The sequence below is a fragment of the Oncorhynchus gorbuscha genome, linkage group LG09 (genome assembly GCF_021184085.1).
Source record: "Oncorhynchus gorbuscha isolate QuinsamMale2020 ecotype Even-year linkage group LG09, OgorEven_v1.0, whole genome shotgun sequence".
Classification (NCBI taxonomy): domain Eukaryota; kingdom Metazoa; phylum Chordata; class Actinopteri; order Salmoniformes; family Salmonidae; genus Oncorhynchus; species Oncorhynchus gorbuscha.
The window spans coordinates 32,968,284-32,986,823 of NC_060181.1; the positions used below are offsets into that span (position 1 = coordinate 32,968,284).

Below are 18,540 nucleotides of genomic sequence, written 5' to 3' on the forward strand. Positions count from 1 at the left end.
AATATTTGGCACACACACTCACACATGCACGCAGTCACACACACACACACTCACACATGCACGCAGTCACACACACACTCACGCAGTCACACACACACACACACACACTCACACATGCACGCAGTCACACACACACACTCACACATGCACGCAGTCACACACACACACACACACACACTCACGCAGTTACACACACACACTCACACATGCACGCAGTCACACACACACACATGCACGCAGTCACACACACACTCACACTCACACATGCACGCAGTCACACACACACACACACACACACACACACACACACACACACACACACACACACACACACACACACACACACACACACACACACACACACACACACACACACACACACACACACGCACGCAGTCACACACACACACACTCACACATGCACGCAGTCACACAAAGAGAGCACAACAGAGATCACAAATTCAATCGACACACATTGTTTTACACGTATCTGTCGCAAACTCACTCAAACACACTAAGGTCTAGAACAAATGTGTCAGTTATGTGCACACACAAATAACAATAGATGTCACATACAGACATACGCAACACTAAAGAGATCCGATTTGAAGAAATAATTCCAGTACCACATCAGACACGGCACTTGTACCAAGCACACAGCAACAGAGAAATCCCACAGGCCCAATCTCCCTGCAGTCAGATATCACCACTCACACTACAGCTGAGCAATGGAGAGATCAGCTCTCTCACTGATTGTCACCACACTTGTGACACAAAGATGAAAAGGGATGGCGTGGACATGGTGACAAGTAAGCACATAATAATCAACAAAGGGCCAGATTCAACCAAGCCTGCCTTGCCAACGTACATGCCCTCCCTCTGAAGGGATCATTTTTTTTTTGGGGGGGGGGGCAATAAATTGTACATTGTAAGTCGCTCTGAAAAAGTACATTTGTACATTTCTTATCACAGGGAAAATAGTGTTTATAATTACGGTGGGGGAAAAAATACAGTTTGCATTTAATTGAGCCCTTCAAATGAATCTGTGAGTGACTAGTTGCTATATTCACATGAGCCGTATGACTGAAGGCTAATGTGCTTCGTAACAGTGTATATGGATTCACTTGTGCTTCATTAATCCTGCATTGCTTGGCGACTGAACAGGCCGACTTCGGTCCTCCTAGGTATAATGTTCGGTATGCCTTGATAGACAGCAGAGAGCGGGGCAAATGTTGGCCTTAGCTAAATGGAATGCTGATGCAGAGAGCATAAGACCACTATGTGATAAGCAGGAAACATGAGTTGTAATCCTGGGCTCATTGATGTATTCGTTATTTTAAAGTAAAAATATCCGAGATTTTCAAAAATGAACAGATATCTCCACTGATGTGTTAAATAGGTTGTCATCCTATTTACTCGTCTTTGTCTGGCGTTCCAATATCTTTACAGGATCCTAATGATGCACTTTATCAATGTAGATCAATGTACATGAATGAGTGCCCCAGAGGTCTCATAGAACCAATTACAAAACCATACAGGATACATATGATGTAACTCTTTCTCCATCTCCCTCATACATAACACAACATAAAATGATTTAGACATATGCAGTATTTCACTGCTTGAAGTAAATCTGATGCAGAACAACAAATACAGTAATTGTTTAGTGTGCATGGGGATCCATAATAAATACAGTAATTGTTTAGTGTGCATGGGGATCCATAATAAATACAAATATAAAACTAAAAAAATGATCCCGTCAAATTGCCATCAATAAATAAACTCAAATATTGACCAGTTATTGGTCATGTCATTATTTCAATACTTACAATATACCTTCAACACACATGTTGTCTGTTGTCTATATGATAAAATAACTAGTATCAATGCCAAGTTTGAACAAATAATATATATCATTATTTTGAAGCAGGGAGCTTGGTGCATGTCACCTGGTAAGGGAAATATTGTTTGTAATATTCTCTTTCAGAGGAAGCCAATAAGAGATTTAAATGACAATGATCCTGTCCTTTCTTCCCCACAGATCCTAAAGGACAGAGGATATAAGATGCAAGCAATAGGCTGATCAACCAATGGGCTTCTAATCATACGGCTTTCACTCATCAAGTCCATTCAGATTACAAAGGACAAGAAGCTTTGAAGTATGATTCACCACTATTATAATCAGCCAAAGCTGAAAAACATCAATTTAATATTCAAGTATTCATTTGAGCTCCGCTTTTTTTCAGCAGGAAGCTAAGTTACAGTGAAAGCAATCTATTGGAGCGCATCTGTAACCTTTTTGAATGGCATGATGGTCAGCTACGGATGCTAGGATGAATTAAGGGTGTATAGATGTTTGATCTCTTTTGTTGGGAAGTATCTATGATCAATCTATCCCCATTAAGCATTGCAGCTATCAAGCAGTATCTTTGCATCCTTTGGCAGTGGGCTATAAACTTCTATCTGTGTTGGCAGGATTTCATTCCGTCTAACCTGTAGGATCTCTTAGAAAGAAAACCCAATGTGCTTTTTTACGCTGTGGTGAAGATGTCAGCTAGTCTGTGCAGGCTAAATGTGTTACATCAGCATTTGAAGTATAATGCTATCCTCATTTTTTCTCTCTCAGTAATCTGGGACTGTTGTGATACGGCTGATGACAGTCAGTTTTTTGGTGTTTAATGGGCTGAGATTGTATGGTTGGTCGGGCCCTGGTTGCAATGTGGCCACTGCAGCTACACTCTTCTGCCTTCTGGTGGTGAATTGTGCTACTGCAGAACCTGGCCCCGTGTTTCAGGCAGCTTTAGAGCCAGGAAACTGCCAGCTGCGAGCGCGCCCGCAGCGAACAAGATGGGCACAGCCTTGGTGATGCCTACGAAGGACTGGAAGATGCTTATGCCGAGGACAGCAGCCAGCTTGCAAAGGGCATTTAAGAAGCCAAATGCAGTTGTCCTAAAAAAAGAGAAGATCATGGAAATTGGCAGAGTAACTTCTCAGAACTTAACATGAAAACGTAAATATGTTTTCAATAAATCCAACTGCATAAGATACCCCTTTATTCACTGGGCAAGAAGGAGCTGTAACACTTTAAAAAAAAAATGTGAGGTAGGTGCGCTTGCCTTTTATCCGAGGGGTACAGTTCCACAGTCAACACATCCAGGGCATTCCAGGAAGCTATGCTGATGCCGCCGAAGAGACACAAGAGGGCGATCATTCCCGACTCGGTACTGCCGAATGACAGGAAGAAACAGCTGACACAAGATATGACACTTGATCCCGCTGTGTAGGAAAAGAGATTGAGGGCGAAGAGAAAGAGAGAGAGAGAGAAAAAAAAATCAAAGATAAGGGCTCTTTCTGTAGTAGGCTAATCATGAAATACTGTGGTATAGTAAAGCCTGCATGGGTCATGTATCATCAGATGTATAATCTCACAAGAAGCACCTTTTCTTTGAATGTTGTATAAAGCATTAAAAACACATGAATGAAGACGAGACATACCCAACATCCTCAGACGTCCAATTTTGTCCATCAGCAGGGCTGACACAATGTTGCCGGGCAACACGGCCAATGTGCCCAGGAAACTGACAAAGTAGATCATGTAGGCGTTGTTGTCATCAGTGAAGTCCAGCAGACAGCCTTCCTTGTTGTGTAGGAAGGTGCTGTTTACCAGTTTGCTGTTGATGATTCTGTTCTGGAACAAGTCTGACAAGAGAATTGAAAGCAAGACAGGTGTCAAGAAGGGGCCACGGGTAGGATACTGGCCCAGTTCAATGCTAGGCAATATCCTAAGCTCTACGCTATATCGTTTTATGCTTCTTGTTTTGGGAGAGTCTTTACCTGTATTGTAAAAGAGAGTTGCGATAAAGGTGCAGTTTCTGAAGAAGCTTCTGCTAGAGGTGATGTCCTCGAAGTAGCACTCCTCAAACACTGAGTCCTCAAACACCATGGACTTCATCTTAAGGTTCATGAACCTTGCGGACAACGGTAAAGTTAGAAAGACCTTGTATTTAACGGCCCAGCTGTATTAGAGTCGACTACAAAATGAGTGTCCATTGCATAGTTGTGAAATTAAGGCCAGCACAGTTAACCATTCCTGATTAGATACAGAAAGGCATATTGCAAATTCACAAAGTTCTGTGTAATATCATGAGGACTGACTTGTCGTTGAAGTACTGTCCTTGGCGGTGCACCTGGTTCTCCAAGGTGAAGTTAAAAGTGACATGCTCCACTCGCTCCTTGGTGAAGAACTTGGTGCGCGAGGCATATTCCTGCTTCTGGATGTACTTGATCATGTCAGGGAACCACACTGTCAGCCCATAGTAGCTGGGGGAGAAGTAAAATACAAAAGTGGTTCAACCAAATAAACATGTTTACGTTTCTTCATTTTTCACTATGTTGAAATCAGTTGAGATAAGTATGAACCTCAATGGCCGGCCTGTTAAGATGGCAGGAGACATGATCTTTTAGAACCTTTTTTAGATTTGAAATGATAAAACATTTCTTGAGCTTTCTGATTGATCAGAAAAGAACCGGTTCGTGCACAGGCCGCTGATAACAACTAAGGTCATGGCCCTGGTTCTGCTACCTGAACGACATGGTAAACCAGACAGCCATCATCATGAAGGTGGTCCTTCTGTACTCTGGATTGAAGATGGCCAAGAAGTTACTCCGCACCTATAGCAACCCACAGAAAAGTACTAAGATATGCACCTAGGTTTTTACAGCTGAGTCGGTTTAAAAACACAAAAACACACTATAAAACTAACTTAGCATAAATTGGGCTTTGGTCGTTTCGGATAAAACGCCTGCTGAGAGGCATACATAATCTATGCAGTCTCATACAGTAAATGAACATATACTATGTGAAATATAAAATATATACACATAAAACCATCATATTTTCATACCTGTATAGGATCTTAAACATGACTCTTACCTGGTGGAATAGGCTGGTCAGCTTCAATTTATAGCGTCTCAAAGTTGATATGTCTCCACCCATGTCCACCAGCTCATCCATCTGCTTTACAGTCTTGATGGTGGTGACCTGGGGAAACAATACCTTCCATTTTCAACTCATCTGTATGCAGTACATGGTGTACATTAGGTCAGATTAGAACAACTCCATTTTCCTGTGAGGGAAATTCCCATTTGGAGTGGTAAAAAAATGTACCAAAAAAGAGTAGGTCAAGCATATGCAGTAAACAAGTAATAGTCTCATCACATACTTCCAGCCTGGGGACGAGGTCACACAGAAATAAACAGCTAGGACAGGACAATACAACTTCAGAAACCCTTTCTGCAGAAGAACCTTTCAATTCAAAGGCTTTACATATTTGTCTCAGACATACTCACAGAAAACACCTTCTCTGGGTGTCCCTTTGCTCTCATGTTGGTGTCGTGAACTTGTTTCAGAATCATCCAGCCTTCGTCGTGTTTGCCGTTCTGTTGGGAAATGATCGCATAGTTCATCAAAAACACGCACAGTCGAAACACATCACGAGTATTGTGAAACATCATGTCTGTGTGAAGTATCTAAGGGTTTACTGTAATGTGCCTTAATATCATTTCCATGAATTTGGAATAAAACCTTATATTTTGGGTTATGCTAGTAGAGTAAGTAGTGCGAAGCTCCAAAATCAATGTGGACAGTTCATTCACAAAGTATTCAGACCTCTTGACTTTTCCACATTTTGTTACCTTATTCTAAAATGGATTCCATCGTTTTTTCCCCCTCATCAATCTACAAATAATACCCCACAATGACTAAGCAAAAACAGGTTTACAGAAATGTTCGCAAAACAAATGTGCAATAATTTGAATTTACGTAACTGTTCAGACCCTTTACTCAGTACTTTTTTGAAGCACCTTTGGCAGTGATTACAGCCTTGATTCTTCTTGGGTATGATGCTACAAGCTTGGCACACCTGTATTTGAGGAGTTTCTCCCATTCTTCTCTGCAGATCCTTAAGCTCTGTCAGGTTGGATGGGGAGCATCGCTGCACAGTTATTTTCAGGTCTCTCCAGAGATGTTCGATTGGGCCCAAGTCCAGGTTCTGGCTGGGCCACTCAAGGACATTCAGACACTTGTCCCGAAGCCACTCCTTCTCCCATCTCCACAGAGAAACTCTAGAGCTCCTCTGTTTATTCAAGCTCAAGTACTGTCACAGATTTTCAAGACGAAACTGTAACTAGATCACTCAGGATCATAATACTTATTCAATGTCATCTTGGTAAGCAACTCCACTGTATATTTGGCCTTGTGTTTTAGGTTGCCCTGCTGAAAGGTGAATTTGTCTCACAGTGTCTGTAGGAAAGCAAACTGGAGCAGGTTTTCCTCTAGGATTTTGCCTGTACTTAGCTCTATTCGGTTTATCTTTATCCTAAATAACAAGCATTCCAATAACATGACGCAGCCACCACAATGCTTGAAAATATGAAGAGTGGTACTTAGTGACGCGTTGTGTTGGATTTGCCCCAAACATAACGCTTTGTATTCAGGAAAGAAAGTTAATTTCTTTGCCACATTTTTTGCAGTTTTACTTTAATGTTTTGAAGAAAAAAAATCTACACAGGCTTCCTTATTTTCACTCTTTCATTTAGGTTAGTATTGAGGAGTAGCTACAATGTTGTTGATCCACCCTCAGTTTTCTCCTATCACAGCCATTAAACTCTGTAACTGTTTTAAAGTCACCATTGATTGGTCTCATGGTGAAATTCCTGAGCGGTTCTCTAACTCTTTGGCAACTGAGTTAGGAAGGACACCTGTATCTTTGTAGTGACAGGGTGTATTGATTACGTCCAAAGTGTAATTCATAACTTTACCATGCTCAAAGAGATATTAAACGTATGCCACCCCCCCATCTACCAATAGGTGCCCTTCTTTGCGAGGCATTGGAAAACCTCCCTGGTATTTGTTGTTAAATCTGTGTTTGAAATTCACTGCTCCACTGAGGGACCTTACAGATAATTGCATGTGTGGGGTACAGAGATGAAGTAGTCATTGAAAAATCATGCTAAACTATTATTGTACACAGATTGATTCCATACAACTTATTATGTGACTTGTTAAGAAAATATTTACTCCTGAACTTACTTAGGCTTGCAACAAAAAAGGTTCTGAATACTTATTGACGCAAGACATTTCAGCTTTTCATTTTTTATTATTTTGTAAAAAATTCTAAAAACCTAATTACACTTTGACATTATGGACTATTGTATGTAGGCCTCGACACAATCCTGTCTCGGCTCTCTAGGAACAATTCTTTGAACTTCATGGCTTGGTGTTTGCTTTGACATGGTCTGCCAACTGTGGGACCTTATATAGACAGCTGTGTGCCCCTTTCCAAATCATGTCCAATCAATTGAATTTACCACAGATGGACGCCAATCAAGATGTAGAAACATCTCAAGGATGATCAATGGAAATAGGATGCACCTGATCTCAATTTCGAGTCTCATAGCAAAGGGTCTGAATACTTCAGTTTTTTGTTTGTTTTTTGAATACATTTGCAAAAATGTCTATAAACCTGTTTTTGCTTTGTCATTATGGGGTATTGTGTGTAGATTGATAAGGAACATTTTTTATTGAATACATTTTAGAATAAGGCTGTAGGGTAACAAAATGTGGAAACAGTCTGAATAAAGAAAAGGGGTCTGAATACCTTCCGAATGCACTGTAAATCTGAAGAATTGAAAATACTAAATGAACAATATCCCAGATTGTGCCTTTTAAAGGTATGATCTGCCTATTTTTACTGCTGTTCAATAGCCAACTCAGGTAATGATATATTAGGCATCAAATTATTGAGGTCAGAATTGGACTTGGGTAAACTGCTTCTATATGGACTTGTGAGAAAGCGACCGTTGCTTACCTCTAAGAAGAAGCGAGGGCTTTCTGGCATGGTGGTGAGAGAAGCAATAGCCGCAACAGAGGGAAATGCACACACCAGGACGAACACACGCCAGCTGTGGAACTGGTACGCAGAGCCCATCTGGAAACTCCAGCCTGGGAGGAGAGGAAGCAGAGAGAGAGAAATGGGACGAAGCACAAACTGTATCCCTGTGTAATCACTAGATACAACTTTATGGTAAGGCACTTTGAGGGCTTTTGGGGCCATATCCGTGACGGTTGAATTCCCGCCATAGGCTACTCACCATAGTGTGGGATGATGGCCCATGCCATAGCTGAGGCATAGATGCCACCAATCATCCAGAACATGCAGAGCCAACTGAGGTGCTCCCCACGTTTCTCCTGGGCCAGAAACTCTGAGTAGTAGGAGAACACAATGGGGATGGAACCACCGATCCTGAAAGGATTAGCATAGAGAAACAAACCACTGGAGGTTAAATTAAATCAAACTTGAAGATCATGTTTGTTGGTAGGAGTGCTACAAAGCTTCCGAGATGGTGCTATTGGGATGAAAGGTCATTCTTAGCATTAAAACCAAGAAAATCTAACTCTCCTAATTATTAACAGTGCCTTCAGAAAGTATTCATACCCCTTGAATTATTCCACATTATGTTGTGTTGCAGCCTGAATTCAAATATATATTTTTTCTCAACCATCAACACACCCTATAATGACAAAGTGAAAACATGTTTTTAGACATTTTTGCAAATTTGGGGAAAATGAAATACAAAATATCTCATTTACATAAGTATTCACACCCCTGAGTCGATACATGTTAGAATCACCTTTGGCAGTGATTACAGCTCATAGTCTTTCTGGGTAAGTATCTAAGAGCTTTGCAAACCTGGATTGTAAAATATTTGCACATTACTCATTTTACAATTCTTCAAGCTCTGTCAAGTTGGTTGTTGATCACTGCTAGACAGCCATTTTCAAGTACTGCCATAGATTTTCAAGACGAAACTGTAACTAGATTGCTCAGGAATATTCATCTTGTTAAGCAACTCCACTGTATATTTGGCCTTGTGTTTTAGGTTGTCCTGCTAAAAAGGTGAATTTGTCTCACAGTGTCTGTAGGAAAGCAAACCAAAGTAGGTTTTCCTCTAGGATTTTGCCTGTGCTTAGCTCTATTCGGTTTATCTTTATCCTAAATAACAAGCATTCCAATAACACGATGCAGCCACCACAATGCTTGAAAATATGAAGAGTGGTACTCAGTGATGTGTTGTGTTGGATTTGACCCAAACATAATGCTTTGTATTCAGGACAGAAAGGTAATTTCTTTGCCACATTTTTTGCAGTTTTACATTAATGCCTTAATGCAAACAGGATGCATGTTTTGAAAGAAAAGAATCTATACAGGCTTCCTTATTTTCACTCTTTCATTTAGGTTAGTATTGAGGAGTAGCTACAATGTTGTTGATCCATCCTCAGTTTTCTCCTATCACAGACATGAAACTCTGTAACTGTTTTAAAGTCACCATTGATTGGTCTCATGGTGAAATTCCTGAGCGGTTCTCTAACTCTTTGGCAACTGAGTTAGGAAGGACACCTGTATCTTTGTAGTGACAGGGTTTATTGATACACCATCCAAAGTGTAAGTAATAACTTCACCTTGCTCAAAGAGATATTCAACGTATGCTCCCCCCATCTACCAATAGGTGCCCTTCTTTGCGAGTCATTGGAAAACCTCCCTGGTCTTTGTGGTTGAATTTGTGCTGGAAATTCACTGCTCGACTGAAGGACCTTACAGATAATTGTATGTGTGGGGTACAGATATGAGGTAGTCATTTATAAATACTATTAAACCCTATTATTGCACACAGAGTGAGTCCATGCAACTTATTATGTGACTTGTTAAGAAAATGTTTACCCCTGAACTTATTTAGGCTTGCCATAACAAAGGGGTTGAATACATTTCATTTCAAGACATTTCAGATTTTCATTTTTTATTCATTTGTAAAAAATTCCAAAAACATAGTTCCACTTTGACATTATGGGCTAGTGTGTGTAGGCCGATGACAAAAATGTTCAATTTAATCCATTTTCAACTCAGACTTCAACACAGCAAAATGTGGAAAAAGTCAAGGGGTGTGAATACTCTCTGAAGGCACTGCAACAATATTAAAAAGCCCTTAAGCCCACCTGCATCTGTTTGTCACTCATTCACCATCCATCAGTTTTCAGAATCTTACCCAACACCAGAGAGTAGTCTGCATAAGAGAAAGGTGCTGTAGCCCTGAACAAAGGAGGAGAAGAAGGAGAAGACACTGTTGATGGAGAGACAGATGAGAAGGGACTGTCGTCGGCCGATCCGGTCAGCGAGCCCACCCCACACGAATGCCCCGACCATCATTCCCAGATAAACAATCAGACCTGCAGAGGACGGAGAGAGACAATGAGAGAGATTCATGTTTCAATCAGACCTGTGCATACAGCTGCTTTATTTGCTAACCTTGGGCACAACAACGTTGGGTCGTTTCACCTCAAAAAGCACAAGAGGATTTCGACACCCACCCATCTCAGATTGTTCTGAAATCGTTTCTGTTGTTAGAAACAGATAAAATTTGCATTCCTGCAACATTATTTTGTTGAAATATCATTTGACCTCTTTGAAGTTATACTAATTGATTGCACCCAAATTGCCATTGAAATGTATAGGATTCATATTATATTGAATAAATATAGTACCTAACTTTTTTCTAACAATGAGTTGGACATGAGGAATCAAAATAAACGGTCAAACGTTTATATTATATGAATCCTACATATTGAAATGGCCAATTTGGGTGCAATCAATTAACAAAATAACGATGCAAGAATGCTCATCTGATTGGTTTGGGTTCCAAGTTCTACGGTAAATCCCTCACATTTTGAGACTCACATAAATGACTGTCTTGCAATGTACCCCCCCCCCCCCCCCAAAGATTTGCATTTGTGCTATCTACCAATTGCTTGTGTAAACCTGCGGTTAGATGTGTGTGGGCAGACACCTTCATACACTCACAGACACACAAACAGGCAGATACACACACACACACACACACACACACACACACACACACACACACACACACACACACACACACACACACACACACACACACACACACACACACACACACACACACACAGACACACACACACACAAACAAGCAGATACACACACACACACACCGTCATACACTCACAGACACACAATCAGGCAGAATACACAAACACACCGTCATACACTCACAGACACACAAACAGGCAGATACATACACACACCGTCATACACTCACAGACACACAAACAGGCACAAACAGGCACACACACACACACACACACACACACACACACACACACACACACACACACACACACACACACACACACACACACACACACACACACACACACACACACACACACACACACACACACACACACACACACACACACACACACACACACACACACACACAAAGCTCAAGGGCAGTGAAAGGGGGAGGTGTGGGATGGAGGAGGCTATTTATAGATGGTTTTCCCTTTTATGTGAGAATGAACTCCCTGTCAGCGGAAGAGGAAGGAACGTGTCAGGAGACAGACAGACGTGTCCGAGAGACAAGATCAAAGCAAGCTGCAGAGCATGATTTACCGCAGAGCGACAGGGTTTAATTGAATTTGCATTGGGACCGATAAATCCCCCCGCATATGACACTCGATCAGAGAAATACAGTCTTCAACACGCTCCGAAAAAAGGTAAGGGTTCACTTACCTAGCATGTAAATCAATCAAATCAGTTAAAAAGACACAGTTTAAGGGTCACACTTACCCAACATGCCCTTGCTTTCCTCTGACAGACACATATCTTTCTCGGCGCTGGGGAGCACAAAGCCCACTACGAAGATCTCCACACCGTCTGCCATGAGCGCCAGCCCCAGCACAAAGTAGAGGGTCCACTGGAACTTCCCATGGCCACACTCCTGCAGGATGGTCTCGTACTGCTGGGCTAGCTCTTCTTGATCCTTCCGCCTTTCCCCCTCAAACTGAGCCATGTCCCTGAACTGCTGCCCATCTCCCCCTGCTAGGCCGTCAGCAGCCTTGCTCGAGTCAGCGCGGGGAATGCCCTGGTACTCGCCCTCGTAGATCTCGTCGTCTTCGTCGTGACCTTCTGTGGAGTCGCTGTGGCCACCTTCCTCGTCATTGGCTGCCTGGCTGTCGCCCCGGTAGTAACCACCGTCCTGCCCCCCAGGCACTACAGGGTAGTCATCGTCGTCGTTTTCCTCAAAGCGGGCGTAGGAGCGTTTGCTGTACTCGTCGGTCATCTTGTCCACACCGCGGCCCACTTTCTTGGCCGCCTGGCGCTTGACCTCTTTCGCAATGTCTTTGGCGCCCTTTATAAAGGCTGTCTTGTTCTGATAGCCGTCCTCCATTATTGAAGTGTTGAGGAATTTCAAAGGCAGGGGTTTATCACCTGAAAAGTAGGTTGTGAACTCAGGAATCTCTGGGGAGTGTTTCTGTCAGGTAGCGTTCCAGTTTACCCTCAACAGGGTGGCGGAGAGTTGAGCTGAATTGGATCACAGGGCCTGCTTTGTGATGGACAGCTCCTATACAGAGGGAAAGAGCAAACACATTGTCAGTCACATGGACCATACTTCAGAATCAGGGTTAGGGTCAATATAATTGTAAACAAATACCGTATAGTTTAAAACATGTTTGAAACCATAATTGTGATCGAATGGAGTCCTTGCATCCATAGCTCCATCCCTCAGCTCTTCATCAAAACAAGTGGTGGGTTGCAATTTGTTGTTTTGCAAATCCCAGATTGCCCCTTTAAGTGCCATTCCATCTCTATAATGCTCAATAAATGAGTAAGCCTGTTACTGTTGCTAGGGGGAGAGTATTTCTAAGCAGTTGCCAAGCAGCATCTTATCTCAATTTGCACTCTCTGAACTGATTAGGAATGGCTTACTGTTCTCCTGTTGACATATTGTGTCTGGTGTCCATCTGATAAACACTCAACACCAGGGAAACTATAGCAGGGACATACTGAGAAGGGTAGCAGCAATTCCTAGTGGACTGTGGATTCATGGATAAGTCAAAAGCAATATTTTTTCAAACATATGGATTGGACATTTGAAATAATATAAATTAAGAGTATGAATCCAAGTGTGTATTATTGCAATGCACAAACAATGTTGCTTTTGACTTATATTGCTTTATTTGAAAATGGCCGTTCTCACATGTTAAGATGCAGAATCGACCATACTTGAAGTAAAAAGCCTGTAAAATGTGGATAACACTTAGTGAAGAGGTGACTCCGGGATGCTGGTCTTCTAGGCAGAGTTCCTCAGTACAGTGTCTGTGTTCTTTTGCCCATCTTAATCTTTTATTTTTATTGGCCAGTCTGAAATATGTCTTTTTCTTTGCAACTCTTCCTAGAATGCCAGCATTCCGGAGTCGCCTGTTCACTGTTTTCAGCTGTGCTAACATAATTTCAAAAGTTTTTTTTATTGATCAATTAGCCTTTTAAAATTATAAAATTTTATAACCACCTTCCGGAGACACCTGAAACCCCACCTCTTTGAATACCTAGGATAGGATAAAGTAACACTTAAAATATTTAGATGCACTATTGTAAAGTGGTTGTTCCACTGGATGTCATAAGGTGAATGCACCAATTTGTAAGTCGCTCTGGATAAGAGCGTCTGCTAAATGACTTAAATGTAAATGTAAATGTAACATTCCATTGGAACACAGGAGGCCTCTGTACGCCTGTGGATATATTCCATTACAAATCAGCAGTTTCCAGCTACAATAGTCATTTAAAACATTAACAATGTCTACACTGTATTTCTGATCAATTTGATGTTATTTTAATGGACAAAAAATGTGCTTTTATTTCAAAAACAAGAACATTTCTAAGTGACCCCAAACTTCTGAACAGTAGTGTATATATATTTTCATCAATCTACACACAATTCTCCATAATGACAAAGATATATATATTTTTTTAAATAAATGTTTGCAAATGTATTCAAATTAAAAACATGAATATCTTATTTACATAAGTATTCAGACCCTTGCTATTAAACTCTAAATTGAGCTCAGGTGCATCCTGTTTCCATTGATCATCCTTGAGATGTTTCTACAACTTGATTGGAGTCCAACTGTGGTAAATTCAATTGGTCGGAAATGATTTGGAAAGGCACACACCTGTCTATTTAAGGTCCCACAGTTGACAGTGCATGTCAGAGCAAAAACCAAGCCATGAGGTCTAAGGAACTGTCTGTAGAGCTCAGAGACATGATTTAGAGACCTTTATTTAACTAGGAAAGTCAGTTAACAACAAATTCTTGTTTACAATGACGGCCTACACTGGACGACACTGAGCCAATTGTGCGCCACCCTATGGGACTCCCAATCACGGCCGGTTGTGATACAGCCTGGATTCTTACCAGGGTGTCTGTAGTGACACCTCTACCACTGAGATGCAGTGCCTTAGACAGCTGCGCCACTCGAGAGCAGATCTGGGGAAGGGTACCAAAAAATGTCTACAGCATTGAAGATACCAAAGAACAAAGTGGCCGCCATTATTCTTAAATGGAAGAAGTTTGGAACCACCAAGACACTTCCTAGAGCTGGCAGCCCAGCCAAACTGAGCAATCTGGGGAGAAGGGCCTTGGTCAGGGAGTTGACCAAGAACCCAATGGTCACTCTGACAGAGTTCCAGAATTCCTCTGTGGAGATGGGAGAACCTTCCAGAAGGACAACCATCTCTGCAGCACTCCACCAATTAGGCCTTTATGGTAGAGTGGCCAGACAAAAGCCACTCCTCAGTAAAAGGCAAATGACAGCCCTCTTGGAGTTTGACAAAAGGCACCTAAAGAACTCAGGACATGATAAACAAGATTCTCTGGTCTGATGAAACCAAGATCGAACTCTTTGGCCTGAATGCCAAGTGTCACGTCTGGAGGAAACCTGGCACCATCCCTTCGGTGAAGCATGGTGGTGGCAGAATCATGCTGTGGGGATGTTATTCAGCGGTAGGGACTGGGAGACTAGTCAGGATCGAGGGAAAGATGAACGGATTAAAGTACAGAGAGATCCTTGATGAAAACCTGCTGCAGGGCACTCAGGACCTCAGACTGGGGCGAAGGTTCACCTTCCAACAGGACAACATCCCCAAGCCCATAGCCAAGGCAACGCAGAAGCGGCATTGCAACAAGTCTCTGAATGTCCTTGAGTGGGCCAGCCAGAGCTCGGACTTGAACCCAACCGAACATCTCTGGAGAGACCTGAAAATAGCTGTGCATCAACGCTCCCCATTCTGAATACAGGGTCTGAATACTTATGTAAATGTAATATTTCAGTTGTGTATTTTTAATACATTTGTAAACATGTCTAAAAACCTGTTTTTATGGGGTATTGTGTGTAGATTGATGAGGGGGAAAAAAACAATTGAATCCATTTTAGAATATGGCTGTAACGTAACAAAATGTGGAAAAAAATCAAGGGGTCTGAATACTTTGCGAATGCACTGTACATACGCTGAGATACAGTTTCCTGTTCCCCAAAGTCAGATTTAAAATAGTGGCCACCATTAGAGAAGGTGGGAATATTTTGATACAATCAACATCACCGATAACAATATTATTTGGGAGCCTTTTATCTACAGTATGTCTGCCTATCACAGCGGTAAACGTGCAATAGTCTCTTTCTCTAAATGTGAAACAAATAAATATAGCATTTATTAGTATAGCATTGGATTTTGTAAGACAATGATGTACAGATGTGTTGATACAAGAATTTAAATTTGTTACAGAATCAAATGGGTCAGTCAAATTGTAACTGAGCTTCAAATGCAATATTTTGAACTGGCTTCCCAGGGGGATGGGCTGTATGTCCTTGTCATTTGATCTTTCTGCTTTTTACAATTCATTATTATCTCAATCTATGGACGTGGACACATTTTCCTTGACAACAAAATACCAAAAGCCCATTGTACAAGGCTGAAACCCAGTAACTATATGTATTTTGTTGAAACAGCTGGACTGGAGATAAGCTCTAATGCTCTAATGCTCTTCTTTACCTATAATGCCATTTTGGGGTGTTTAAAGCGGTGCCTGCTTTAAATGGTTAATGAGGATGATGTCATGTGTTGGGATTATACGAAGGGAAAACAATAGTGCAGGAGTGAGAGGATGAACTTTTTGCATCAATACTGTGTTCAGAGAATCAGATTGATTTCAAAGCTTTGGGAGGTTCGAGACTGTGAGCAGATGGGAGGGGAGAGACACATCTAGAGAGTGAGAGTGAGAGGGAGGAAGAAAGCAAAGGAAGTGAGACAGGACGTGATACAATGCACAGACAGAATGGAAGAGATACATTGAAAAAGGGGGAGATAGAACTTGAGAGAGAGAGGAGAGCCTTCTTCAGGGAATTCCTTCCTGACAACAGGGTGGCAGACAACATGATTAAAGAGCCACTGGGTGACCCATTAGCCTAAGAGGTGCCTGCCAAAAGCAGCAAGAGTAAGGATGAAACTGGGTACAGCAATGACAACACATCCATGTATTTAGAAAAACACTGTCACTGTAAATATACACATCAGATATACTATATTTTAGTCAGTAACGTCCACACGGTTGCACATGTGGGGTCAGAGATGGGGACAAGACTCACTTTAACACATATTGGTCCTAAAGTGCAAACCCCGCTTTCCTGGCGTCCCAGTACTTTACCCTAGTGATTCCCTAACACCATAGAACACTCCTAATGGCTGCACTGGGGTGCCATCCCACTTCTCACATGAAGGTGACAAATTCAAGGGGGTAGTCCGACCATGACCTGAACCAGAGGCCCTGTGACTGTCAGTCCCAACAGTCCAACGTCCCCTTGACAAGTTCATTGGGTGGCCTGGGTAAAAGATCGAAAGGAATGTGAGTCTTATTTAGTTATTTCTTGCTTTTCTAAAGTCTACCAACCTTGCCACCAGGCATACCAGCTAAAATAGATAGACAAGCTAGCTACTCCAACTTGATATATAGCCTGCAACGGCTTCTTGGTAGATAGTTATGAGAAATTGGGAACCTATCAATGCTAACTAAAGCCAACTTCAACAAATGTCTGTGCCTTGTAGTATTACAGAGAAGAAAATATAAGAAAAAATATCATATTTTTTTACAAACTTGTGGGGACACGTGCCACCGGGCATGACGCCTCTGCATGCCAAAAAATCTAAATCTACAGGCACTATATATCCTAATTATGTTGTGCAGGCATGATTATTTTAATGGTCAAGGAAATATGTATTTGGTAAGGGAAACAGTAAACCCGTTGAACATTAGCAACAAATGGCGCCATCTGAGACAAGGTCGTCATATGGAGGCAAAGCATGCACATGTATTGGCTTGCCAAAAGTAGCGCGGCTTTAATTCGACCTCAATATGATGGTCCATCTGAGATCTTTGCAAGGTTACACATGTACGTTTATTATGTCAGAAATTGTCTGCCAATAACATTACGGACGGTTGTCATTCAGTCGACACGGAATCCCCCCTTACCATCCCCCTCACCAACACAATCACGATGAATCGCCTTCGTGAAGGACACTTGCAAAATTATAACACATTTGTCAAAACACAAGGCAATACGACTGCGAAAATTAAGATAGTATGCTAGTAATATAATTTATTTAGGGGTATCCAATAATTAAATATTTAACTCAGTACAACAAAAGCAGCGCGTCTTTTACAACGGACTTAAAGCAATTAGCAGAATTGTTGATCTAAATTCAATATTCAACATATTATTTTCGGTAAAAAATAATCTTTTTAAACCGAACGCAGTTCCAATCGTATTATTTGAAGAGATATGGCATTGTCGTGACTGCATTTTTACGCAGGGCTGCGGGATGATGTGGATATAATGTTAGACAGGATACTGTCATGTAAAATAGGCAATAAGAACATCCACAATTTGAGTCTGAATCGACGCATAAATAGATAGGCTGCATTTCAATAAAACGCAAGATGATTTTCACACCCTAAAATCGTGGCCCGTGCGCAAGATCTTTTGGGATACACGCACATCCAGATAACAACCGGGTAACGTTAGGCTTATGTAGGCTAATTATAACTAATTTGATGAGTTTCATTTTATTAAAGGTAACAGCATCATCTCACCGTAATTATGATTTGACTTTCACTATATCCCCAGCTTGAATTGTGTCCACAGGATGACAGTACGTTTGATGCTGCTGCTGCTGCTGCTCAAACGTGGATAGGCGCCCCGTAACCCAACTGACTGAAGAGGAAGCGTGAAGCGAGAACCAAGAAGGTACCCACCTCAGTGGGTACCAAACGTAGCATCGTGGATCCCCTCCCCCCAATCGAACATTTTTGGTCCTAGGCATAAATAGACCATTCACGCACCATGCCACGGTCTATCTTATTGGTGCTATAGTGGTTCTCAAGTGAATTATTTATCTTAACCCGTATTTCAAACCATTTGAAAGTATAAACATCCATTTTGTTTAGATGTTGCCTACCACACCCTCTCATCATCCCACACACTATTCGAATCATGTGTAGCCTACATGTGAAAGCAAGCAACCATGACGTGTAGCCTATTTATATTCATAAAAT

The 18,540-nt window shown here is 41.6% G+C and overlaps 1 protein-coding gene across 1 annotated transcript; it reads right to left on the reverse strand.

Moving 5' to 3' along the window:
* Positions 1 to 337: 337 nt before the first annotated feature.
* On the reverse strand, positions 338 to 18,341 carry LOC124043412 (synaptic vesicle glycoprotein 2A-like). The gene is made up of 13 exons (XM_046362001.1): positions 18,079 to 18,341; positions 11,724 to 12,498; positions 10,102 to 10,282; positions 8,152 to 8,303; positions 7,869 to 8,002; positions 5,350 to 5,439; positions 4,934 to 5,041; positions 4,583 to 4,671; positions 4,156 to 4,320; positions 3,835 to 3,968; positions 3,496 to 3,699; positions 3,117 to 3,276; positions 338 to 2,949 (listed from the first exon to the last, which is right to left on the reverse strand). Exons 2-13 carry the CDS (start codon positions 12,322 to 12,324, stop codon positions 2,766 to 2,768), a joined length of 2,202 nt encoding a protein of 733 aa, XP_046217957.1. The 5' UTR covers positions 12,325 to 12,498; positions 18,079 to 18,341; the 3' UTR covers positions 338 to 2,765.
* Positions 18,342 to 18,540: the final 199 nt, after the last annotated feature.

Bases quoted from the DNA above. Each gene is read 5' to 3' on its own strand.
- LOC124043412 (XM_046362001.1), bottom strand. From the start codon at position 12,324: ATGGAGGACGGCTATCAGAACAAGACAGCCTTTATAAAGGGCGCCAAA. The intron at 3,969-4,155 runs GTCAGTCCTCAT...GTTGTCCGCAAG, and splicing joins GGACAGTACTTCAACGACAA to GTTCATGAACCTTAAGATGA. The intron at 3,277-3,495 runs GTATGTCTCGTC...TTTCCTACACAG, and splicing joins TGGACGTCTGAGGATGTTGG to CGGGATCAAGTGTCATATCT.